Consider the following 26,347-nt stretch of genomic DNA (forward strand, 5'->3'; position numbering starts at 1 on the left):
CTGATGTGTCTCGTATGACTTTGAACACCCACTTCGAGTCTATGGGTTTCCGATCTATTTCTCTCGGTACAATTGACCATGTTTCGTTCTGTTCATGTGCATCGAATTTGTCTTGAATTGCTATAACCCAATTTTCTGCTTGAAGACTGTTCATCGCCTCCTGGGATAAATTGGGCGAATAATATTCGGCAAAATCAACCTCATACCTTGCTGGCATCCGGATAGTTCGTCATCCCGCAATTGTCTAGTCTGTTCCAGCTGATTGAGACCTTCTGCTTGACGATCTTCTTCCTGCACATTTCTTTCAAGTTCTTCTTGAGCTTACTTTTCTCCCTCATCTTCGACAACGGTGACTTCTGCCACGTCTTCATTTTTGCTATCTGGAAGGACGTATTCGAATGCCTGCCCTTTTGTTGTCTCAAGCAGTAAGCCCTCGTTGAACGTGACATCTTCTGATACTGATATCCTTTTGTTCCGAGGATTATACAACCGATAGTTCATCGAGTCGTTCTGATACCCGACCAAGATTAGCTTTTCAGCTTTCAGATCTAGTTTCTTACGAAACTGTTTATCGATATGCATGTACGCATCCGATCCGAATACACGAAAACGAGACACATCTGGTGTTTTTCCAAACCATATCTCGTATGGCGTTTTCTTGTTACCGGTAGACAGTACTCGATTGAGTACGGTAACTGCTGTACTGACCGCTTAAGCCCATAGCGACACAGGAAGTTTCTTTTCTGTTATCATTGTGTGAGCGCTCTTGACAATTGGATTCATCTCTTGACTGCAATATTTTCGTTTAATATACATGCGTAACACCTTCATTGGTTTTCCAAATTTGTTGTTGATTAACCCCTCATATTTCTTGAAAACCTCGAAAACATTAGATTTCTGTTTCATGTAATAAACATACCTAAATCCTGACGCATCGTCCTTGAAGGTTATGCAGTATCGTGCACTACCTATCGACTCCGCCGAGAATTGACCGCATACATCAGAATGTATGTATTCTGCGGGCTTTCTTTTCCCTTTTCTCTTGTTCTTCTTGAACGGAAGCCTGTGTGCTCTTCCGAGAGCACACGACTCACAGAAGAAATTGTCAACGTCTGTCAGTTTCACACCTCGAATTATTCTCTTTTGCGCCATTTCTCGCAGCACTTTATTATTCACACGTCCCCTGCGTTCATACCAAACACGCAAGTTCACTGTTGACACATTTGCCTCATTTGTTTCGCTCGATTTTCTCGCTCTGAAGAGCATTCGGTAAATTTCATTTTCTTGTTTCACACCGACACCGAAAATTTCACCGTTATGATTTATTGTCACTTGCTTTCCTTTGAACACAACATCAAACCCTTTTGAAGTACACACGCCAACTGAAAACAAGTTTTTTCGGAGTTTGGGAACGTAAAGCACGTCTTCTATTCGCGCTTCATACCATTTACTATTCAAAAGTCTGTCAATGAGCACAGTGCCACTACCGGTAACATCACACACTCCATTATCCCCGAGCGATATCGTCTCGCCACTTCTCGGATAAAACTCGCTGTACCAGTCTCGTTGGTAAGTGATGCGTCTCGAGGCCCCACTGTCGGTAATCCAGACAGCACTTGTATCGACTTCCAAGAGTCGTTCAACGACTTCGCTAGATGTCACTGTCTCAAATTTCTCTTGTTTCTGTCCTCGTACACTTGACGATGCGACGAACGCACATCCATTTGAACTATTGCCGGTATTGTCTTTGTCCCGTTTCTTTTCACGGCAATCACGAGCATAATGCCCTTCTCTTTTGCAGCAAAAGCACTCACCTGAATTTTTATTTTTAAGGCTTTTCTCGCAGTCTTTTGTTTCACTTGCGGCGAACTTCTTTTTGTTCCCGCCAATACTTGCAGCGGCTAACGCTCGAGTGGTGTCATCGTCACTTCCGATTCTTCTCTCTTCTTTTAGCAATCTTTCGAGCAGGTTTTCTAGCGATTGGCTAGCTTCCGATACACTGTGCCACGCTGTCTAGAGAGCATCATATTTCGACGGTAGGCTTCCTAGAACCTTCGCCATGATGGCCGTGTCTGAAATCACCTCTCCCAGATCCTTCAGTTGAGACGCCATATTTTGTACGTGGGACACGTGTTGTACAACTGACTCGTTCGAATCCATGCAATGGCCATGAAATTTTTGCAGCAAGAATGTCTTATTCGACGCTGATTTCTGCTCGTGAATCCTACAATTCCTTCGCTGTTGTACAGTTGAGCAAACAGTCGAGCTGGGAATCTTCAATTGAGGACAAAATAATGCACATGGCCGTCGCATTGTCTTTCACCCACTTTTTACCGTCTGCCGATTCTGCCTGTGCCGGCATCACTCGCGTGCCCGTTACGATATCTTGAATCGCGCTCGCGATGAGCATTGAGTCCATTCGGAATTTCCACGCTTGAAAATTCGAGCCATCAAACTTTTTGATGTTCTTAAACAGAGTTGGTTCTGCCATTTTCGTTCGATAGTTTTTCTCTACGTTCGCGATTATCGGTACACCGCGACACTTATGGCGACCGACAAGAAGAAAAACAACTCGAAATACACACTTTCTTACCACCGTTCTCTCGCTTTACCAATCTGAACTTTTCGCAGGCTGCTTGTCTGGGCCCATAACCTGTTGGGTTATTTGGTTAAGGAGATCGGAACGGTGTAGTTTTAAGAAAAGTATATGACACTGTAATAAGGGTCAACAAAAGTGCGTCTTTATTATGCTTAGTATTACAGCCAACTAACTATACTCGGAGAACACTATTGGTGAAAAACAATGCGCTCCGGCGCCTTAACACTACTCATGTATGCTCGCGCTTGCACAGCTCGACGTGCGAGAACTACTTTTTCAACACTTTTTAATAGCGATCCTTTCACACCCTCAGCTCGTTTCTTGTCCTCATCCTTCCCCATCACTGTGAACGAATACAATTTCGCCCTCAAGCCAATAGATTCTGTTATTATTTTTCCGTTACACTCATCTTCTATCAGGCTGAGAACTTCTTTGCTAACTAGAGCCATTCTGTAAACATTATAAGGTGGATAATCGGAAGTATCAAATTTATCCAAGTCCTGTTTCATGCATTCGTAAATATCGGGGACGGTAAAGTAGTATATTAAACCATCCGTGTCGGTATACATCAATTTTGCCTGATGTCCAAAATTCGTTTTAACATAATTATAATGGAAATCGTAAATAAAGGATCTCAAAAGGTCTAAAATGGAGAAGCCTGCATACAATGGTTTGTAGAGTTTAACTCTTGTTTTACGCATTTAAACTATTATCATATTTTCATTAAAGATTGTACAGCTGTGGAAATTTGGTTTGGCTCTATTAGCTGTAGCACCATACCTTCCACCCCATTTCGCAATCAATCTAACATCTTTGTATTTCCGAACGTTCTCCATTGTCTTACCAAAAACAGCGTTATTCATTAATTTCTGAAAATTTTTCCCGAATTCATTGTTTGATTTTTTTTCTCAAATCTGTATGTAAATCTATGTATTTTTTAAGCCACGGTGTTTGTCTGAACTTGAGAACTCGATGAATTTGAACTAATTTTAAACCCAACTCTGAACATTGTTTTATAACGCAATAATGAATAATGTAGTTTCGCTTGGAGAGTAGCGTGGTCGTCAATTTCGGTTGCTTGTTACTTGAGGTCGGAGATATGTAGTGCTCCGGGCGAAGTGGCAAATCTTTGTGCATTTCGTACAGTTCCTCAGGATATTCCATGTCTACCTCTAATATGTAGCCAAACTCGGCTTCGTCCGAGATGTAAAAACATCAAATTTCTCGAAATTCGAGATCCATTCAAAGGAATTGCACGGAAAGCAAAACTCATGGCAGCACCATAAAAGTTGTTGACGTTGAAGTACATAAGATACGACACCTCTAGCTCTGGATTCAAAGCATCTCCCATGTACCTATTATTCGCTTTTGCATACCGATTAGAGCATTGGGACACACCACCTCGAATTCCTTTTTCTATGAACATAGTCATATCTACGTCGGTGAGAAGCTCGAGCTCGATGTCCGTATACTTTAGCATTGCGTCAAACAACAGCCCGGGCGCAGCGTAATAATGTAACGGGTCCAGGTTGTACGTTGCATAACAATTTTGCCAAAAGTTTTCATAAACGTCAGCTAATACAAAAACATCAGTTTGCAAACATAACTCTGAATACTCTCCCAACGTGTTGAGAACAAAAGCTTGCCAAATTTTACACGTGTTTGCGTAATCTTTATTCGAAATATCTTGGTTATTTAATTTCGAATAAAAGTTTTCCTTGGGCGGTAATTGAACGCCTTTAAGCTTCTCCTAACCATCCATATACTTGTACGGGAAAACACTTTTCCTGGTTAATAATTCAAATTTGTCGGAGCTAGTGCAAAATTTACGTGTGATTGTCTTTTGATCATCATTTAAATGCGTTGCCAATTTTTCGAGGCTGCTGGGCATAAAACGATACGAATCTATAAATCTAAACTGTAGGTCCGTTCGTTTAACAAATTTTGTAAATGAGATATACTTTTCTTTATTAACGGGTAGAAGCTGAATAGTAACCTGAAAAGTTGTCAAAACTTTAATCAGAAAATGCGAATCGTAACCTAACAGATTATGGAATATCACAGGGATAGTATGTGAGTTCTGATAATTTAGATTACAGCCCCGGTAAGCAGCACCACGGTACTTTCCAGTGAAATGACAGTGATCACGATGTTTGACGTCTTCGAGCGTGAACGGTTTTTCGCAAATGTGACACACCGTTGGTAAATCAAATTCGTTAAGCTGATTGCAATTGAGCGGTTCTATGACTACAATACTTGTGAAATATGCTTGTAACGAATGTGCCCATTTCTCCAACTCATTCACAAACCATTGAATGCAAGTCTCTCCACGGTTAATTTTGAACGTTGAAATGGAATCGTCGAAGGCGCAATGGAGGTAATATGCTTTGCTGTACGGAATATGGTTCTGGTAAATTGTTCTATTTTCTGACACTTGAATATGAGTAGGTTGCAGCAAATATTCAAGATCCGCGTAAATGCAAAACGGAACGGTTTCTTTGTGCTTAAAATTTTCGAATTTCAGAATCTTTTCCTCCTCTGTGGGTAATTCAACTTTGGTCCCGTTCAAACTCATGCAATAAACTTTGTGCTTTGTTAAACATCTTTCAGATTGAAAGTGAGTCAAACATCTATCACATAAACAAGTACGACCATTACGGTTAGCAATTTGAGAACTTGTTAATCGGGACAGATTTCAAATACAAGTAAAATGAAAGATTCTATTATTTTCATAATTTTCCATATCAACATCATCGTCATTGTCAGTGATTTCAGTTTATATGGCTAAAAGATGAATTACAAGTTTATCGGACTCGTTCTGACTTAGGTGAATCGGTATTATTTCACTTTTTTCCGTTCACCTTGGTCTATACTCTAAACGTTGATGGAAGATCCGTTAAGTTTCTCAATTTTTGAAATGATGTTTTTGTCTAGAGAAATAGGAAACTTTATATCATCATACCGTAGCACTGAACTGAAATGCGGGTACGAGCTGGTCGCGTTGGGATTGTTGTTGTCGGCTGGGAACAGAGCTGCGGTGACCGACCAAAGAAAGCAGTAGGAGTCGTTGTTTCTGATGTTTACTATAGCCTTTTTATCACTGATATGCTTGGGTAACGGGGTGTGGGTATTCAGACCACCTCGTAATGGCATATACTTTTTAATGTTGACGGCAAGATTTATAATTTCAAGTAACGACCAGCCTGAATCCTTTTCCTGGAAATCTTCTACTTTTTCAACAAACGCTCTGTCGCGTTTTCGATGAACCATTCGTTAATATCCGTTGTCTGGAGGATGATTTCATTTCTCGTATTTAAAAATTTTATCTCTTCCACCGTGTGATCATCTTTTCTAACTTCAAATTTACAAGCCAGGATGACGTTGGCTTTCAAGCTCCTGGCTTTCTTTGAAGCGTTTTTTAGTCTTGTCACAGCCAGTACCTTTGCGTCTTCTAGAAATCTCTCCACATCTTTATGCTTCAAATTGACGATGGATCTAGTTCGAATTCTTCCCTCAAAAGCTGATTCCAAATCTACCCAGTGAATTCGATGGCTTCTTCTTTCTTTCCGCGTACCTCCACCCGCTTTCTGAAGACGTTTGACTTTTTCCTTAAGCTCTTTCAAGGGTCCGATCGTTGTGATAATTCTCGTCTTTTCTCTAATTGTTGAAGTCTTTCACAAAATTTTGTTGAGAAGCCGAATATTTTGACTTCCGACTTTTATCCATTTATCAATTTCTGCTGTTCATGATGATTTGCCCAAGATTTTGTACGCCGATTCCATAATATCGATCAATCTCAAACACTTCGTGGATCACATCTTTAGCTTTTTCCTTACGTATACTTGACAAGTTGATACTAAATGATCATTTGCAGTGATGAGCGTCCTTTTTATAGGGCAGCTGTACGTATGTTTGTGTGCGCGCGCGACGCCGTCCGTGTGCGTGGAGCAGTACGCACTAGAACAATTACATGATATAAAATAAATAAAAACTTGTCGAACGAAATCTCAACTGCTTCTCAACCTTGCATCTCATTCTTGACTAATCTATAAACCAATTTAATCATGTTTTACATTCCGAGAGCGATAGTAATCCAACTCCGTATGACCTGCGGCTTCGAACGTACGCTAACTCAGATGTTGGTCGACCTTGCACTCTATCCTTAACTGAGTTCGCTAAAACCTCATCGTAGAGTTCACGTTACAGTTACAAGGTTCAAACGGAGCTTAAAAACCTTCGTCTTTGTGCATTGGTGTTCAGAATAGCACTTTATTAGATTCTAAAACGCGATTCGAATTACTATTACAAAAATTTGTTGGCGCAAAGGGGGACAGGCTTAGCGCTGAGTGACAAATACATATAATTTTCGATATTTTTTATGCAATATTGAACGTTCTACTATTAAATGGTATAAAATATGTGTATGTGATACTTAGATTACACATAAACAAATTCGAGTTGATTATATGGCCCACCCAGATAGCGTAGACTCAACCGAGTGTCGTTACTTGGTGTCACCATCTTCTAGAATATATCTTCATCTTGTTGGAGAGCTTTCGTCAGTCGATTTGGTAGAAGAGCCGTGATCGAGTCCTCCAATCCAGAACGATCTTATCACTAAATTTCGTTTTAACCCGACGAACACCGCTGACTCTGTATTTGAAGTAGGCTTCAAGGTCCGAAACTTTTTTCAACGGCAGAAACGTCTCCAGCCCCGCAATTTCGTTTAGTTTTGAGAAGTCCATGATCGTCACTATTAATTCGTGTTTGCTCGAAATCTCTTGTGAGTTGATTTAGTTGAGTTCCAATTTCCAGTAGATGTTGAGCTTCTTCAATGTTCTAGATTTCACGTTGTTGTTGTAGAGCACTTTTCATTTGCAGGAAGAACAGCTTTAGACTGGCGTTGAAGTTTTCCCTTTTAACTGTGATAACGTCCCCCACTACATAAATTTGAAATTTGGTACGGAAAAAATGTCACGTGGTTGATATCAAACCGGCATCCGGGTGAGTGGATTAATTTTGGAATGTCGCGTGGTTGATAGCGTGGGAAAGGTATGTGAGATGATTGATATTACACATCAGCAGTCTTATTGTGGAAAAACAATGCGGGATGGGTAACCGACATTCAGGTCGGTAAAAAAATACACGCCCCCCGTTGCACCCTCCACCGTTGGCACGCGAGCATAATATAGAGACTTTGACCTTCGGTCGGTAAGATTGTCGGTAAAGCAGCACGATTTTGACTTTCGACCGACAAGAATTGTCGGTAAAGCAGTGCGATTTTGTCCGTCGACTGATACGATTGTCAGTAAGGTTGCACGTTTTTGACCTTAAGTCGGTACGGCAGACTGTGGCGTTATCGCGGAGAAGGGTTTAAGTACGGGGAGGATGTCGGCAACTGTCGGTAACAGGAATTTGTAAGTAGAACTCTCCTTGTATTGCTACTTGCTGCTTCGATGAGAGCTACATTATTGACATGAGTTACATGGCCATCTAATATTGAAAGGGCTAGATCGTCTTTACTTGGTTTAGCATACTTTTTAAAGTGATCGAACCATTTTAGGCAAATCGTTTCAGTTTCCTGCCAACCTGGCGGATGATAGACAGGAAACGTTTCGGGATGACATCCATGAATTAGTGCCACATTCTCTCTTTTGCGTGAAACAATCATTAGAGGCAGAATGAAATTCCCAGCTGCCTTACAATAAAATACACACGCAATGGTTTCTCCTCGTTTAGCCGATGTCAGTGCTCCAACCTGCTTCTTTCCTCTTAAACTAACGACTTTCGGCGTACAATTTGGAACAGTCGTAATACTGGCTTCGTTATCATTATAGATTCGACTTGCCTGAAAATTATATTTGTCTAATAATTCAATTATTAAGTCAAAAAACTTGTTGACGATAGCATCATGAAAACCAGAAACTCTGGCAAAAGATATTTTTCTGGCAATCTGAGTTTTAGTGCTCAAAAAAAGTCGAAAAAACCACAAATCAAAGAGCTATTTATAAGCTCTGCACTGCTACAAAATGCAATTTTCGATCTCGTTTCTGTCATAAAATAAACTATTTTGAAAATTGGAGGGGTCAGCTTACCGGAAAGCTAGCTCCCCCCCCCCCCCCCCCCCCCCCCCCACCCAAAATGACTTCTATCAACATCATTTTGACCACCACTGTTTACCAGTTTGAATATGTAGTTTCAATGGTTTGAATACTTATGAAAATTCAATAAAATTAGAATAAATAATAAATGTCGACATCACGTAATATTGTTTGTGAAAAAAATATCAGAATATCGACTATCTGTTTTAATAGAAAATATGCTATAGTGTATAGACTCACAAGAGGGACTTGTACAAAAAAATTCTGATACATAGTTCAGGATAATTTCTTTACAGGCAATGGCGTTGGCGGGTGAAAGAGCTTGTTATAATACAGTAATCGCTTTTGGCAGTCAACTGCTACTACTCGGAACCAAAAGCCTTCACGCAGTTTGCATAAGAACCTGGACTGAACGTTTACGCCACTTAACACTGCAAGTAAGTGCTTTTACAAATCTCTAATTTAATATTACGAATTGGCAACAAGGGAAATGAATAAGAGGCCCAATGCATTTCGCACATGTTTACCAACCATACTCAAAATCGATTCGACATTTACCTTTGTGCATATCATATGTATCATATGTAATATTAATCACCCAGTAGCTACTCTGAAAAAAACTAGCGAAATTCAGTTAACCTTCCGGATGCCGTAAGTGGTTATAATGCAATTTTTATAGAATAACATCTCGTTTTCTAACTTGAGTTCTTGAAAAGTTTTGCTGGAATATTATTGCGTCTCCAACTAAAACATACGTCACAAACCGATGAAAAACATATAAACATGTAAAAACATATCCACATTATCTACTATATACTGTTCTAACCGCATTTTTCGTTGATATATAAGACTGCGTGTTCAGTTTCGTAAGAGCTTTGATTTTTGGTAATTGATGCTACTTGTATTATCATTGTATGTCATTGAAACCATTACTTCAACAGTTTAAATTTTTTTTGGTAAAATTTTTGGTATGTTACAGTCTGGGAAATGAGTTATATTCACCGGAGCTATAGTTCCTTACAGTAATTTTGAGATAATAAATCTAAGAATATATCTGCCAAAGGACGAAATGATAAAACCTAATGCGCAAGTAATTTTTTGGATCCCTGAAAATATAGTCCTGACATAAACGCGATTAAATGAATTCAGTTTCATGAACTTCTAAAAAGCAAATATGAAATATGCACAGAATGAGCTATTTACCGTAGAGATAAGACACTTTGACTTAGTTGACCTTAACGTTGATTTGCACCATACAAAATTGGGTCGAAAGGAAAAAAATTCATTATTCAGTAACTTTATTTTTTTAATTCTATTTATTTGAATTGAGGTCAAAATTCATCTCAGAATGTGAGTAATAATATTGATAAATCATTTGTCGCTCGTAAGTGCCTATCGCTGGTTTGATTGATTTTCAATTCCATTCCTCGGTGCCAGTTTGTATCCAATCAGTTTCTGTGTCTGTTTTAAGGTCAGCCCTTTTCTTACTTAAAAAATAGATAGTGTACGATTTCTTTTAAATTTAATTTCACATGAAAAAACGTATTTTTGTAACTGTTTAAATTTTGTAAATCACAATTTTTAAATCGGATCACATGACCCATGAGGGCTTATATACATTTTAAGCGATAATTCTAAACAATAAATAACAGAACATCGCAGATATTCATGTTACGATTACAAGTAAATGCATAAAAATGGTTTATACTAAGAAATTCGGAAAGATTGGATTAATTAAAATTACTTGCAAAATATTTTGTCATCCTTCAGGCTAAGGTATTGTATTCAGCGGAAGTGATTAGATCAGGTTGATACTCAGCTTCACTATTGATTTTAATCAATGACAACAAGAGTCAAATTTTCAGAGGTGGGAACATAAGAACTAAATTAAATCATGATACAAATGACTTAGATGCTGAATATCAGTTTTTCGGTTACATGTTATGTTGTTATTTCTACTAATGTTAATCATTTCTTTGATGTTTCTTTTGTAGTAATTGCTCTCTGTGATAACAACAGTTGCATGATCAAAGTCAAACTTGTAACCTAACATTAAAGAATGCGATGCAAGAGCACTATTATCTGGATCACCACATTTAATTTTCGATCCATGTCCACTTATCCTATTTTTTAGGTGTTGAGAGGATTGCTCAATATGTATTTCATCACAGTCCAAACAGTCGATACGATAGACACTGTTGATTACATTGGCAATTGAAATTTGAGATATTGAGTAGCCAACTTTGGTCAGTGCTGGCTCGATATCGTGTACCCATCTTCGGCCGGTGCACTCGCTGCCAGCGTACGGCTGTAATTATATCTATACTGGATGCCAAAGCTGAACCCGTGCATTATCCTCCGCGTTAGGGCCAACGTTGGACAGATTCCCTGAGCCAACGGCTAAACGTGGCGCGGGCTTCAATTCTGACGGCAACGTAGGACAGATATCGCGAGCCAACGTCGAACGTGGGTGGCATCGGCTGCAAATCTCATGCCGACGTTGGATAGAGATCGCACGCCAATACTAAAGCGTTGCTTGGGAAGCCGCTCTACGGCCAACATTTCGCAGATATTACACGCCAATACTGGAACATTGCTTGGGGAGCCGCTTTACAACCAGTGTTCGATCAGTATTGTGTGCAGATACTCGAACGGTACATTGACTGCCGGTCCACATCACAACCGGACCAATACTGAATACCAATAGATAACCATTACATCGATTGACATCATCGTGCCGATCTCTAGCCAACTAAAAAAGCAGTGTGAACCCATTAGATCGGTTTGCAGATGTTAGCGCGATGCCGGCTCATTTCACAATGTTGTTTGCCGATATAAATTTCTGCACGGGAAGTAGACCAAAGGAATAGAGCAGAAAATGAGTGATTCTGTGATAAAAATACTACCAGGATACCGACTGTGCCATCGCAGGAAATACAATCCGTAGTTATATTCTGTTATGTTTTTAACTCAAAGCTATCAATTACAAACTTTTTATAAACAATTGAAAGCAAAAAATTGTGTTTTTTTCGTCATCCCTTTGTCATTCAAAAATTAACGAAGCAATCTTGATACTCTGAATAGACGAGTGTAGAGAATCAAAAAACAAAGAAAATGAGCGCTAGAACGACTCAATCAGAATATTATTAACGGAGAAAAATCTGTAAAACTGGAAAAATCTGCGTTTTTCAAAAATTGATAGCACCGCCATTTTTCAAGTTGTATTGCAGGCTCTCCGGCAGATAGTAGTGATTAATAGGTACTTAATATGTGCACAACCCAGGCGTTGTCGAATAGTTGGTTTTTGCATGATTGCAATTAGTAGTTGTTTATGTACTATCTTGCTGCATTCGTCCAAAATGATCCGATTTCAATTTTCCAAACAGGTTTTGAAAGTAAAAGTATAGTACTACAAAACTTATAATCTTGTTTTGCGTCAGAATGCTGTGAAATAGATGAAAAATACTTGCAAACATGACTTGACATGGACGAGCGTGTGGAAGCGGTTGAGTGATGGGGATAGAACGGCAAACGCAGGGAACCGCGTATACATAAAGATTTATAACTTGTGCGTAGTGCGCTTGTATTACTGCACACATCCGCGTTTCCTCGTGTCTGCTGTTCTATCTCCACTGCTCAACCGCTTTCACGCGTTCAGCTGTTTTCAGTCATGTTTGCAAGCATTTTTCATCTATTTCGTAGCATTTTAACGCAAAATGAGAATATACCTTTTGTAGTACTATACTTTGTGACGGAAATAATCAAATCACCCAATCCGAAATCGTTAGGCAAAACGACGAAGACAAGTAGGGGCACAAACGGGCCGTATTGCGCCGGCGATCCACGACTCGCCGGCACCAAATTTTACCTAGTCCCGAACCAAACTAATATAGTTGTCGAGTAGCTAGCTGCATTAGGCCCGAGAATCGTGTGTCCCTGACTGGCGGCACGGCTAACGTTCGAGGAGTCTTTGATAATCTCAAGGAACGCGTGGGAAGAGGAGCGAGAATAGCGGGCAATTGACTCCTGACACATAATGTTATATGCCAAATAACAGTTTTTGCTACCTCAACAATCCGGAGTATAATCCCAATGCAGGTAGTAAAATTGAAAAATATTATCCTTGGTGGCACGCTTCACTCACACACCATTTGACAGTCCTTGACTTGGAAGACCTAGCACGTCGCGTTAACGGTGTGTTGATTGATTGACTGACTTACGAGCGTTGCTAGTTAGAGTTAGTTCGCAAGCCGTCCCCTTCTTGGCCCTCTCTCCATTCCGCGGTACGCAGGCTTCAATTTGTTCAATATCTGCACCTTCACGTTATAACTCAAAAAATAGCGGCATTGATAATTTTTGAAAAAATGCTGATTTTTCGGTATTCTGGCGTTTCTCCGTTAATGATAATGCAATGGAGTCGTTTCAGCGCTCATTTTTTTCGTATTTTGATTCTCTACAATTCGTCTGTTCAAAGCATCAATATTTCTTCTTGATTTTACACATGAAAAACAAAAAAAAAAAAAAACAACGATTTTTTGCTTTTAAATATTTATAACAAATTAATAAATGAGAGTTGCGAGTCGAAAACATAACAGAATATAGCTATGGACTGTATTCGCTGTGATAGCACAATCGGTATCCTGGTAATATTTTTGTCAGGTAAAAATCTCTATTGCCTGGTCTAAAGATTTACTTGGCATCTCGCAAGTAATCGAATTGCTGACCAATCTCTGAGTTGTTTCATGTTTCAATCCACCATCTGACTATGTCTTGCCCCAGCTCGCTCATCACCGTGAACATCATATTGTTCGATAGCCTTGTACTCTTCGTTTTCTTGGGCAACTTGAAATTCTTCTTGCTCATTTTCTTCAGCTTGATTATTTTCTTTTTTCACTTGATCAAGTGGCATTGTTCCTTCAATTTTGATAGGGATTATTGAGTGATTTCGCTTTCATTGAAAACTACATCTCGTGCTTACGTCACTCGTCAAGTTTCAGGATCTTATTTTATATTTTGTCGAGTCATTCTGATATCCAACAAATATTACGTTCTTTTCCTTCGGATCTAGTTTTGTTCGTAGTTGAGTTGGATTGAGTTTGTACGCCGCTGACCTGGACATTCGCATATGTTTTGTACTTGGTCTCTTCTTCATCCAGATCTCGAACTGCGTAATATCCTGAGTTGACATGTTCAGTATACATATACGTGATGTGTTTATTGCTTCCGCTCACATAGACTTTCGAAGTCTTGCCGCGTAAAGCATTGAACTTGTACCTCCTACCGGAATAAGATTCTCTCTCTCTCTCTCTCTCTCTCTCTCTCTCTCTCTCTCTTGGCCCTCCCGTTCTGTTGGGTTGTAGGAGAGACCGGTGCACGACGGACACCCTAAACCGTTAATTATTTTTTGTGGCTTTTGAGCACTGGGTACAAGTTGTTTTGATCTATCTCGAACAAATGCATCATTATTTTCAAAATAATATGCAATAATTAAAAAAAAAAATATCGGAGCACGATGGACCCCCTCCAAAAATTTTGCATTTTGTTTTTTTTTATTTACAAGTAATTGGGCATCCTTTCATTCACTTGCATGAAATAAATCATTTATCTCTATTAATATGTATGATGAAAAAAATTAATATTTCGCAGCAAATGGCCTTTACCAAAAATATCATTTTTAAAAAATCTTTAAGTAATTTTTTGTTCGTCTTAAAAGAATGTTGCATACTTTCATTTAATATATGCTTAACAAAACTTCAATAGTAACGCAATATTAAAAGAAATTATTATTTTTTACCACATTTTTTGAACGGTCCGTCGTGCCCCAATCTCCTCTATATGGAGCTGTATTTTCCAACTATTTTCCTTTGCTTGCCAGGTACTGCATCATCTGTTGATTAACATACTCTCTCTCGTTGTCGGTTTTTAGTCTCTTGATGGGTTGGACAAACTTGTCACCACCAGGTGCTAAATTCAAAATCCTACAATCGATCGAACACTTCTGATTTGTGTATTATAAAGTACACCGTGCGGAAGCACCCTAAATTATTGTCGATGAATATGACAAAATATCTTGCTTCACCAAGTGATCCAACCTCCATTGGTCCATACACGTCACTGTGAAAGAATTTCCGAGGTACTGTATGTCGATTCACGAATTTCAGTTTTGCTAAACAGTATTCTATGTACTTTACCTATAAGTTGACAGACCTTACAAAAGTAACTGTCATTTGCCGTACACTTCACGCTTGGAACAAGTCCACTATCTATCATTCAGTTAAGTGCCCGTACGTTTGTTAGGCTTTTATGCCTTTTATATCACTTGCTACCGCGTTCGCTTCACTGTTCGTTATCACTTTGATAAACATCCTATATACATTGTTTTCTTGCCTGACCCTCTAAGCGATTAGTTTTCTTTCGCATAATATTTTAATGTATTCATCACTAAATTTTGCTTCAAACCCTTTTTCGTATATTCACCCACGGAAACAGATTTTTATTTAGTTTTGGCACATACAATACATTTTGCAATATTCTGTCTTCTCACTTATTGTTTATGAGACTTGTTTTTTACTGCGCCACAACCTTGAATCGCACACACATTGTTGTTTCCAAGAGTCACCTTGTCGCGTGCACTCTAACGGTAATCAGTTAACCATTCTTTTCTGAATGTGATATGTCGAGAAGCTTCAGTATCGATAAGCCAGGCCTTCCTTCTGTTCCAATCTGAGCAGGTATTGAAGCTCACCAATCGGTATATTTTATTTCGTCATTTCACCTTTATCAACGCTCTCTGCTGTTCTAGCAGAGGTTCTTGTTACCAACGCAACAGATTTCCCCATTTCTTTCTCGTCTCGGATTCTCCTCCGACATTTTCATTTGATGTAATCCTTTCTCTTACAATAGTAGCACACGATTCTTGTAGGCTTCCTTTCTAATGATCTCTTGTTCGAATCCTTACCTTTTTCCTTTTAGCTAATGTCATGACGGCTAGTACACTAGCTCCAGCATCATCTTGTCATAGACGATTGTTCTGTCTTATGAGCCGTTTTTGCAGCATCGATATCTGATACTCTGGGACCACGCTGTCCCAGGCCGTTATGAGCGCACTAAATTTACTGGGTAGGCTTTCAAGTATCTTTGCCATTACAGCCGAGTCGGATACTTTTTCTCCGATGTCTGCGCGCTGTCGAGCCATATTCTAAAGTTGTGCCATATACATATAGCATCACTTTTTTATTCGATGACATCTGGCACTCATTCAAATTTTGAAACATCAGCTTGTTCGATTCCGGTTTCCTCTCGTGGATGGTAACTAACTTGTCCCACATTTCCTCTGCTGTGGTGCACGTTATTAAGCATTCGAGTTTTGAATATTCTGTGGCTGATGATATTAAAAACATAGCTTTCTAATTATTTTTAATCCATCATTTTTTCACATACATACGCATGTATGAAAATATTGATATAAATTAGTTAGTAATATTCGTTTTTATCCTATAGGGTTGTAGAGATTGTAGAATACATGTATCCAGTCCTCACCTGTATGGCCTTGAAAGTCAGTAGTTTTTAATCTTTTCGTGACTCAACCGCCCTGACCACATCGACTCTAATTTCTTTTATCACCTGTACCCGAATTTGTATTTTGTGTGCATTTTGATTTACAATCTCCTTGCCAAATGAAATACTTTATAGAGTTGACATATATCTATTTTCCCTATACTATAAAAATAGTTTTGAGATAAATAAATTAGCCGCGTTGGAGAACGATATTTTGCTGACGTTTCGTAGACACTACAGTTTATTACATCAGGTTTAAGCCAACCTGATGCTAATTGCTTCATTACAGGGTGTCCCCATTTATATCAGAACTGCAACCGCACAACGTGAACTTTGCAGTTGACCAATCAGGCGTGTTTTCCTAATTGATTAGTCGGTCAGGGGAAAAAAAAACAAAAAAAAGTTCTTCAACGTGATTTCATCTCAGAAACCATAAATTACATAGAATCTGACAGCTGAAGCCTCGAAGGCTTTATTAGGTATGGTGTTAGAAATTTAAAGATAGTACTGTGTGAAAGTAGAAATTGTGATAACCATTCGGGATTGACGGGAAGAGTTTGAAGTGAAAGAATATGTATATATGGAATAAGTTGCGTCAAACTGACAAAGCTATTCATTTCAAATATGCCTGGTAAAGGAAAGACCGGTGATGGAAATGGTTTGTGTGAATATAGAAAGTGTTCTTCCTCTTCGAGACACAAATTTGTAAGAATGTCTGTAAGTGTTTACATTTTGGAATCTTACGCTTCTTGGTGCAAAGCTCGTAAGACAGTCAATGACCGTCTAATATTGAAATGCGGATATGCATCATCAATATTAATATTAATCACGAGGCAATTTTCATTTTGTGAAACGTATATAATTTTTGAACTACTGGTAAATTCGAAAAATTAACGACGGAGCCAGGAATCGAACCTGGTATCTAGCGATGCTTTACCGGAGCCTTACTCCACTAGACCACCTAAGGGCGGCTAGGTGGTCTAGTGGAGTAAGGCTCCGGTAAAGCATCGCTAGATACCAGGTTCGATTCCTGGCTCCGTCGTTAATTTTTCGAATTTACCAGTAGTTCAAAAATTATATACGTTTCACAAGATGGAAATGGTTCTTCTGGAGGAGGGTGTCGGAAGACGAGGGTAGCTGGAAGCGAACTCTAAGAGAACTTTCTTATTCGAGGGGTTCGAAGGGCTCTGTGAAGCTCCTCGGCTGTGGCGGACAGGCGTCGTCTAAGGAACCCAGAAGGAGTGCATCTTGAGGCTGCTCCGACGCACTTGCCCCGTAATTTTTGCTAGGCCATCAGAGGACTGTAAGATTTGTAATCCTGAGTCCTCGATGTCCAGACACCTTCCAGGCCACTTGAGGAACATTCCTAAGGCCCTTAATCTTCAAATGATTGTTCTCACTTGTTCTATTTGTTTACAAATATTTTCCTGAGTAAAGTCCGTCCTGAAATATTCTCAAACATGTATGGTAAGGGCATAAAACAAACTTAACCATTTGCCTGAAATTACCGCTTAGGTGACAGCCAGAGGGTATTGACAGCTCATATTGACAGCTTATATTAACAGCTCTCGCTTAGTTCATTATTGTGAAAAGTTGTGAAAAAAAAATTCAAATACATGATGGAGACACGGCAAGGAATGATTAGAACTTGTGGCACACGTAATACGTTATTGGCAAAAATTCGAAAATTACGTTATAGATGAAGAATCATATAACGTATCAATTAAACACTCAAAAATTATGTATAATATATTGAAAAAAATCCGGTAAAAATGCGGAAGGTTATTGTGTCATCCTGAAGATGAGAATAAGTTAGGCCACGCAAACTATGAAAGAGTGAATCGCGTAGCGGCAAAGTCGAAGCGAGTACAGCGCACAGTGAAGTCCCTGATATTATTACAATAATGAAGTAAATAAGCGAAAGAAAACATCAATAATTAAATAAATTTGTTCGATTATTATTCTACGAAAATCTCATTATAACCCCGATCGGCATTCAGTTACCATATGGTTAATACTTACATTTCCATACTCACCAAAATTACCATGTTACACTGTTTGAAATTTAATTTTTAAATTTTAGCGGCGTTTCCCAGAAGCCCTTGCCTTGGGGCTTTCTTTTTATCAGGACAAAGGACAAGCTGTCGTAGGTTTGTGTGGTTCCAAGCAACGCCGTAAGCAGATTGCCCGTGACAAGGTCTGTGATGTTTTAATTCAGTACATGGATGACTTAAATCACTGCTCCGTCGAGAACTGCGCAGAAGTGGTGGAAAGCTGCGTGAATTTCTGCATACAATTAGAAAATACCGACTTATTATTTGGCAAACTGTGGGAACTTGTATGCGAAACAGACGAATTTAGAGGAAGCTATTTACGAGCACTTGAGGGCCCACTGTTGAATGGAAGTCTGGCTCCACGATTACCGCCACTTATCTCTCAACAGTTAGTGAGCTTGTATGAACAAGAAGAACGATTGGATTCATTACAGGCCATCATCGTCTTGCTTGACGTTGATTGTTTGGACATACATCAAGTAAATATAGACCACAATCAAAAGAGCATAAATAGGTTCTACTCAGTGGATGAAACACATGTTGGCACTTTTTTCGATTTCAGCGTACACTGAAACCATTTACTATTTTGAGATTAAGCACAAAATACAGTCACACTCTACAGTAGTGACTACCAACTGTGCAATATTTTATGTCCCCATCTTGATATACAACATAAATTAGTGTATAGTCAACGTGAAATTCGCACATGAGCTTAATATAAGAATAGCTTACTGCACAAAGTTAACGCACAGGACGGCGAATGAAATTGGTGGAACGGCAATGCTAGAATGAAACAGGGGGAAGGGGAATGCTTCGAAAGATTAACGGGCTGTACGATTTTTTTCGTGACTTGATGAATTATTCGAGTAGGAATCTTGGAAATGCAGGCCAGTAGAAACATCAAATTTTTGTCGACGTTTCAGCTCCAGATTTGGATACTGATTAAGACATTTTATATGTTATAGCGATTAAAGAAAACATCGAGCAAGTAATAATATTTCGAAGTTCAGGGTATATAACCGAGTACACATATAAATTACTAACCTTAAGTTCAGACTATGACCGCATGTGTTTTGTTTTATGCAATCATCATCACTGAACAATAAATTATAGTTGAATTGGACGGCACGAACACACTAGTCTAAACTCCGCTTTTACACACCATCACTGTAACAATACATATACATATACCAAGTGAAAAAAGCCAACTTGGTAAATAACGGACACCCTAATATACATGTTTCGTGAGAATGACAGATAGAGTTAGACTGCAATAAGAAATTCATTTAAAAGGAACAGAAGTACGCTAACCTTATGTATACGGATATAGATCGATTGACCGAAAGGGAAGATAGTTAACGTGCCATATTATTAACTAACGGCCATATTATTACTAACAAAAATCGTTCATATGAAACGTGGTGAATAATTGCTGAGAACTATGGGTTTCTTTCATGATGTATCCTTGGTCTACGGAGTGCCGACGACTAAACTTTTGAAACTTTGGGCTTCTACTTGAAGGAGATTATCGAGGTTGAAGAATCAAAAGATATTTTTACTAACATATAAGAAATTAGGTCTTTTGCCTACCCGTTTTATGTTCTCTAAAATTAATCCTGTTGTTTTAATTCATTTACATACAAGCATAAGTTCAGGCTAAATTTGCACAAATTTCAACGTAAATATCTTACATTTGGAAATTAGTGATGCACACTCTACTATTGTCTAACTTTAAAGAATTTCAACTAATCTGTATAACTCCTTCTGTAGAATATTGCCGGAGGTAACGGCGCGCAAGTTTTTCAAGTCTCAGAATGTTCGTCTCGAAGGTGAATTTCGTAAAATTAAACGTTCTAATATAAAAAAAATTGGCAATCTTTTATCCGTGAAAAAGAGAAGTAAATACAAATAGAGAACGCAAAATGGATGATGAACTTGATAGACACTGCAATTCCCAATATAGGTAATTTTCGTTGAGTAATGGTCAATTGAAAAAACATTTTTCTTAAGCCATATTTTATTTGCGACATTTCGATCGGGCTGCATCCGATCATCTTCAGGCTACTACAAACATTATCAGAATTAGAATTAGAAATCATGACCTTGATAGTTGCGCATCAGCCTCTCCAGTGTTGCTAGATCAGGGGGTTTCCCCCTAGACTTAGGGGTTTTTTGGAAACGTTAGGGGGCATTTAGGGGGAAAAAATGTTTGGGGTATTTTTTAGGGGAAGCCAAATTCCCGTTTTTTTTTTGGCAAATCGAGCAAGCCAGGTTGCTAGCCGTATGCCTGAACCCAAAATAACCCAACACAACTAGATACAACTCAACCCAAACCTGAACCTAACACAACCCAACCCAACCAGATACAACCCAACCCAAACCTGAACCCAAAACAACCCAACATCCAGCCGCTGGGTTGGCACAATCGGCACAATCCTCTGACGGAGTAAGGGTGGGGGTATTTAGGGGATTCTTAGGGGGAAAGAGAAATTGCCTAGGGGGAAGCTACGTGAACCATCTGGCAACACTGAGCCTCTCACAGTTTAAATTTAGGACATACTTTCTGTTGGGATTGAAAAGGAGTTCGACACCATTGGCATGAAAATATCTTTAATTTAACAATAAAATCTTAAAGTACATGAAGGAGTGTGTGTTTGCTACAATGTTTCGTAGAGAACTGAATCTTTTCGTTGCGATCGGCTCGGTTGCCGACGTCGACCGCTCGCCCGAGAGCGTCGCTCGCGTAGCTATAACGCGCGTTATATCTATATTTTTAGGCCCGCGCTTCAATCGCAGACATATCGCCCACCAAATTAGCATCGCTAATTTTTTCATCATCGACTGACGAGAGGGGCAACTTGCACAATTTTGCAATCGCTCGCTTGAAATTTCCGTGGTCGGTTCGAATGGAGACAACTCGTACGAGGCCGTCGTGGCCTGGGTGCAACTCCGATACGCGCGCCAGCTTCCATTGCAGAGGAGGCAGATTTTCATCTCGGAGCAAAACCAAATCGTTGATTTTGAGGTTTCCTTGTTCTTTCTTCCATTTCGTTTTCCCTTGCAAACTGGTGAGGTACTCGGCCGCCCACCGTTTCCAAAAATCTCGCGAAACTCGCTGTGCGAGCTGCCAGCGCTCCAACCGATTCAGTGCAACATCTGACAAGTCGATGTCTTCGAGGCTAGTCAGCGGTCCTCCCACCAAGACATTTGCGGGTGTTAGAGGCTGAAGATCTGATGGATCGTCGGACAAGGCCGTGATTGGCCCGGAATTCAGGCAAGCTTCTATCTGCACGAGCACCGTGGACAACTCTTCGAAGGTGAACAAAACATTACCCATTACTCGCTTCAAATGGTATTTGCAAGACTTTACTCCCGCTTCCCACAATCCGCCCATGTGTGGAGATCGAGGGGGAATAAAATTCCAGTCGATCCCTTCGTTGACCAGGACATCGCCGAAGTTACTCTCAATTTGCGCTCTGAGGAATTGGCGAATCTCGTCCAATTCGTTTTTTGCTCCGACAAAATTCGTAGCATTGTCGCTGTAGATTCGCTGTGGTCGTCCGCGGCGTCCAATGAATAGTCGAAGAGTTGCGAGGAATGCTGCCGATGTAAGTTCGCTCGTAGCCTCCAAGTGCACGGCTTTCGTCGCAAAACAAACGAACAACGCGACGTAGGACTTGTTGGTTTTGCGTCCTCGTCCTTTGTTTACGAGCGTGACGATTGGGCCGGCGAAGACGATGCCGGTGACGGTGAATGGACGACTCGTACGAACTCGGTCGCTCGGCAACGGTCCCATCAGCTGTTTAAGTTCTTGGGGATAGTTTCTGGCGCAGCGTATACATTCGTGACAAACCTGTCTCGCCAAATCGCGCCCTCTGAGAGGCCAATACTTCTCCCTTACAGTAGACAGTAATAGCTGCTGGCCAGCATGCAGCAACCGGCGATGTTCTCTCTCGAACAATAATTTCGAGAGTTGCGTTCCTGCTGGTAAAATTATCGGATGCTTGCGTTCTAATTTCCACGACGAGTATTGCAGTCTGCCGCCCACCCTGAGCACTCCGCGATCGTCGAGGAACGGTTGCAACTGCAAGATCTTGCTGGATGTCTTCAAGTCGCGATTCTTCTTGAGGTCGGTTATCTCGTTGCGAAAATCTTTCCCTTGTACGTGTTGCACCAGTCGAATGTGCGCTTCTTGTATTTCGGCGACCGACAAAGTTGACAGCTTGCGCTCGGCGCGAAGATTCTTGACATTCCTCACGAACCGCAGGCAATACGCGAGAACGCGTTCGATTTTTGTTAACGACGAGAACTTGGCAATTATTTGTTCCAACAGCGAATTGTCGTCCTTGACGAGAGCGCATGTTTGAAACTTCTTACGCTCTTCAACTTGGAGCTTCCCCAAAATTTCGTCTGTCGGCTCGGTTTCTTGAGAATGCGAGTCGTTTGATATCGGTGAGTCTCTGTCTAGTAACCACTGCGGGCCGAACCACCATAATTTTGATTCTTTGAGCTGTTGCGGAGTCGTGCCGCGAGAGATTAAATCGGCAGGGTTCTCCGCGCCCCTGACGTGTCTCCAATGTTCTGCGGGCAACACTTCGATGATTTCGTTTACTCGATTGGCCACGAACGGCTTCCATCGCAATACGTCGCCGCGTATCCACCAGAGTGCAACCTGTGAATCAGACCATGCCTGAACGCCGTCGATTTTTATTCGTAGCTCTCGTCGGACGTTGGCTATAAAATGCGCTAACAAAACCGCGCTGCACAACTCCAATCGCGGAATCGTGGTCGGCTTGATGGGGGCTACGCGGGACTTGGAGCACAGCAGCCTCGATGAAGTATTTCCGGTCTCGTCTTTGGCCTGGACGTAGACGCACGCGCCGTATGCGACCTCGGAGGCGTCGCAAAACCCTTGCAAATAGATTTTTGTAGCGTCTTGGTATGGAATTACGCGCCTCGGGATCGAGAGCGTTTTAACCTCGTTCAGCTCGCTTCGGAACTTCTCCCATTTCTCGATGAATGTTGGTGGCAGAGGCTCGTCCCAGCTTCGATCTGATCGCCAGGTTTCCTGCATTATTAATTTTGCCGTTGTGATTATGGGGCCAATCAGACCGAGAGGGTCGAAAAACTTGCTAATTGCAGACAAAACTTCGCGTTTCGTGATAGCTGGCTTCGTTTCTTGGACGCAGAATTGAAATTCGTCGTCCATCGGTCTCCATTCGAGCCCGAGCGTTTGGATTACATCGTTCGCGTCGATGTTAAGCTTCGACGTGTCTTCCTTGAGGTGCGACGGTACTTGCTCCAGAGCTTCGTGACGATCGGAGCACCATTTGTGCGCGTGGAAGCCGCCCCCTCTCAGTACAGTCGTGATTTGCTCGAGTAGCGCGGCAGCACCCTCGACGTCGGATGCGCCGGCGAGTATATCGTCTACGTAAGTTTGTTCAAGTATGACTCGTGACGCTGTCGGAAAATAAGGTTTCGCTTCCTCCGCTGACTTAAGAATACATCGAATGGCTAAATATGCGGAGCTAGCCTGGCCGTAGGTTACAGTGTTTAATCGAAAGTCTTGGACCGGTTCGTCGGTGGAAAAATGCCACAATATTCGTTGACAATCGCGATCGTCGGGGTGCACGAGCACCTGTCGGTACATTTGACGAATGTCGCCGGTTAACGCAACATTATAAAATCGAAATCGCATTACTACATCGAACAAACTGCTTTGTATTGTCGGTCCTACTCGCAGGATGTTATTGAGTGATTTTCCTGAGCTTGTTTTGCTCGACGCGTCGAAGACCGCGCGAAGCTTCGTGCTTGTGCTCGATTCTTTCATTACGCCGTGATGCAGCAGATAGATTTTCGGATGGCCACGATCATTAGCTCGATCAGACGCCGGCGACATGTGACCGCTGTCCACATAGTCGCGCATGAATTCTACGTATCTTTCGTGCAATATTTTGTTGCCCTTGAAACGACGCTCGAGTTGTGTCAAACGTTTATTTGCTGTTTCTCGCGATTCGCCTAGAACGTCGGGATTTTCGATAAATGGAAGACGAACTATAAAACGACCAGTTTTGTCGCGCGTCGTTGTTCGTTCGAAAAACTCCTCGCTTGCACGCGCCTCCTCGGATGGAGTTTGATTCACGACGGTCTAGACATTTTCAATTTCCCAAAATTTCTTTAATGTTTGATCGAGCGCCTCGCATGGTTTGAGCGAGCAAACTAGCGTCAAAGTGGTTATTTTCTCGCGATTGCAAACTAGCGTCATCCGCGGCGAGCGACCGATATTTCCAGCAATTATCCAACTCAATTTTGTGTTTTGCAATACCGGCTGATTTTCCCCGAGACTAATTCTTCCCTCGTCCAACAAATCAAAGAAAAACTCCGCTCCGATGAGCATATCGATCGCGCGTCCTTTGAAAAATTCTGAATCCGCGAGCTTTATATTCGTCGGGATTTTTAGCGCGCTTGCATCTCTCTCGAATGACGGCAAACTTTTTGTGATTTTCGGCACGACAAAGCTACGTACGATTACGCCAAATTTCAAATATCTCGATTGCAACGTAACCTCGCAACTTTCGCTCACAACGCTCTCTATCTCGCTCAGACCTGTGACAAATTCCGAGGTTCGATCGCGTCTTACACCTAATTTTGTGCACGCCGATTGCGTGATAAAATGCGCTTCACTGGCGCTATCGAGAAGGATACGTAAGGGAACGATGGAACCGTTGAGATGCTTCCCGTTGACCACAGCTGTTGCCACGAGCACATGTCTCCTTGAAAGCCCATTCGCCGCGTGATGAACGACTACGTTGTTGCTCGCAGCGTCGCTCGTGCTTTGACCTTGGGGCTGGTCGCTTGCCTCGTTCTTCTGCTCCGCCTTGTTGACAGTCGGACGATGACACAGGTTGTTGTGCCTTCCCGAGCATTCTTGGCAAGATCCCATCCTGCAAGTTTTCACGAAGTGATCGTTGCGAAGTTAATTTATACAGAGCTTCAATCGACGGATTTCCTTGACTCGATCCTCGATCGACATTGCCAGGAAATTTTCGCAATGATAAAGGAAATGATCACCGCGACACAGATAGCATTTTCCCGCATCGGTTGACGTGGCTAGTGAAACTCGTCTCTCACTTTCCTCGGTTTTCGTTTGATTTCGCGTCTTCGTTTTTTGTTTGTCGGGCTCGACTTTCTTCGAAATTTCTTTCTCCTTCGTCCTCGCTTCGATCCGCTCCAACATTTGGCACTTCGCTTCGAGGAAATCCGTCAGCGTGTTCAACTTTGCGTCAGCCGTGTTGCCTTCTTGTTCCCACGCGCGTAACGTTGCCATGTCGAGCTTTGTTTCGATCATGTGAATGACCAGCTCGTCCCACGTCTCTGTCGGTAATTTCAACGATTTTAACACTCGCAAATGCTTCAACGCGTAATCGATGAGGTTACGAATCGCAGTCGCGGATTCCTTTTCCACTTTCGGCATTGCAAATAGACACTGAATATGCTTTTTCTTGATGGCTCTTGGATCGTCGAACCGCTTCTTGAGGAGGTCCCACGCGATTTCGTAATTTCCTCCGGTCAGTTCGATCGACTCGATTATTTTTGCTGCGACACCCGATAATGACGTGACGAGATATTGGAATTTTTGAATGTTTGGAATGCTCTCGTTCAAATGTATGAGCGACGTGTATGTCTCGCAAAAGTGCTTCCACTCTTCGGTTCGGCCGTCGAATGTCGGCAGCTTGACAACTGGCAGTTTGACTTTGGATTCTTGATTTGCGCCGCTAGCTTCCGTGAACCGACGTAGCAGCGCTGTTTGCTGCTCGACCAGCCTAGTAACAGCGTCGCTGCTGCCACTCGTCGACAGTTGCGATGCGCCACCTTGAAAACTTGCCTCGCTGGATCTCATGCTTAATTGTCGCAAAAACTCACCTTGCTGCTGCAGCATACGATTCAACGTTTCGTCACTTGCTGACGATGTTTGTACGTTGGATTGTTGTGCTGGCAGTCTGCTCAACCATTGCTTTAGCTTTATTTTCAGCTTG

The 26,347-nt window shown here is 41.2% G+C and overlaps 1 protein-coding gene across 1 annotated transcript in view; it reads left to right on the forward strand.

Annotated features, from left to right (window-relative positions):
- Positions 1-26,347, forward strand: part of LOC124298847 (vacuolar protein sorting-associated protein 8 homolog) — a 147,489-nt gene that overhangs the window by 74,437 nt on the left and 46,705 nt on the right. Inside the window, exons 7-8 of the mRNA XM_046751388.1 lie at positions 8,997-9,137; positions 18,341-18,790. Coding sequence (XP_046607344.1) covers positions 8,997-9,137; positions 18,341-18,790 — 591 coding nt within the window. The remainder of the gene's footprint in view (positions 1-8,996; positions 9,138-18,340; positions 18,791-26,347) is intronic.

The sequence above is a fragment of the Neodiprion virginianus genome, chromosome 1 (assembly GCF_021901495.1).
Source record: "Neodiprion virginianus isolate iyNeoVirg1 chromosome 1, iyNeoVirg1.1, whole genome shotgun sequence".
NCBI lineage: Eukaryota > Metazoa > Arthropoda > Insecta > Hymenoptera > Diprionidae > Neodiprion > Neodiprion virginianus.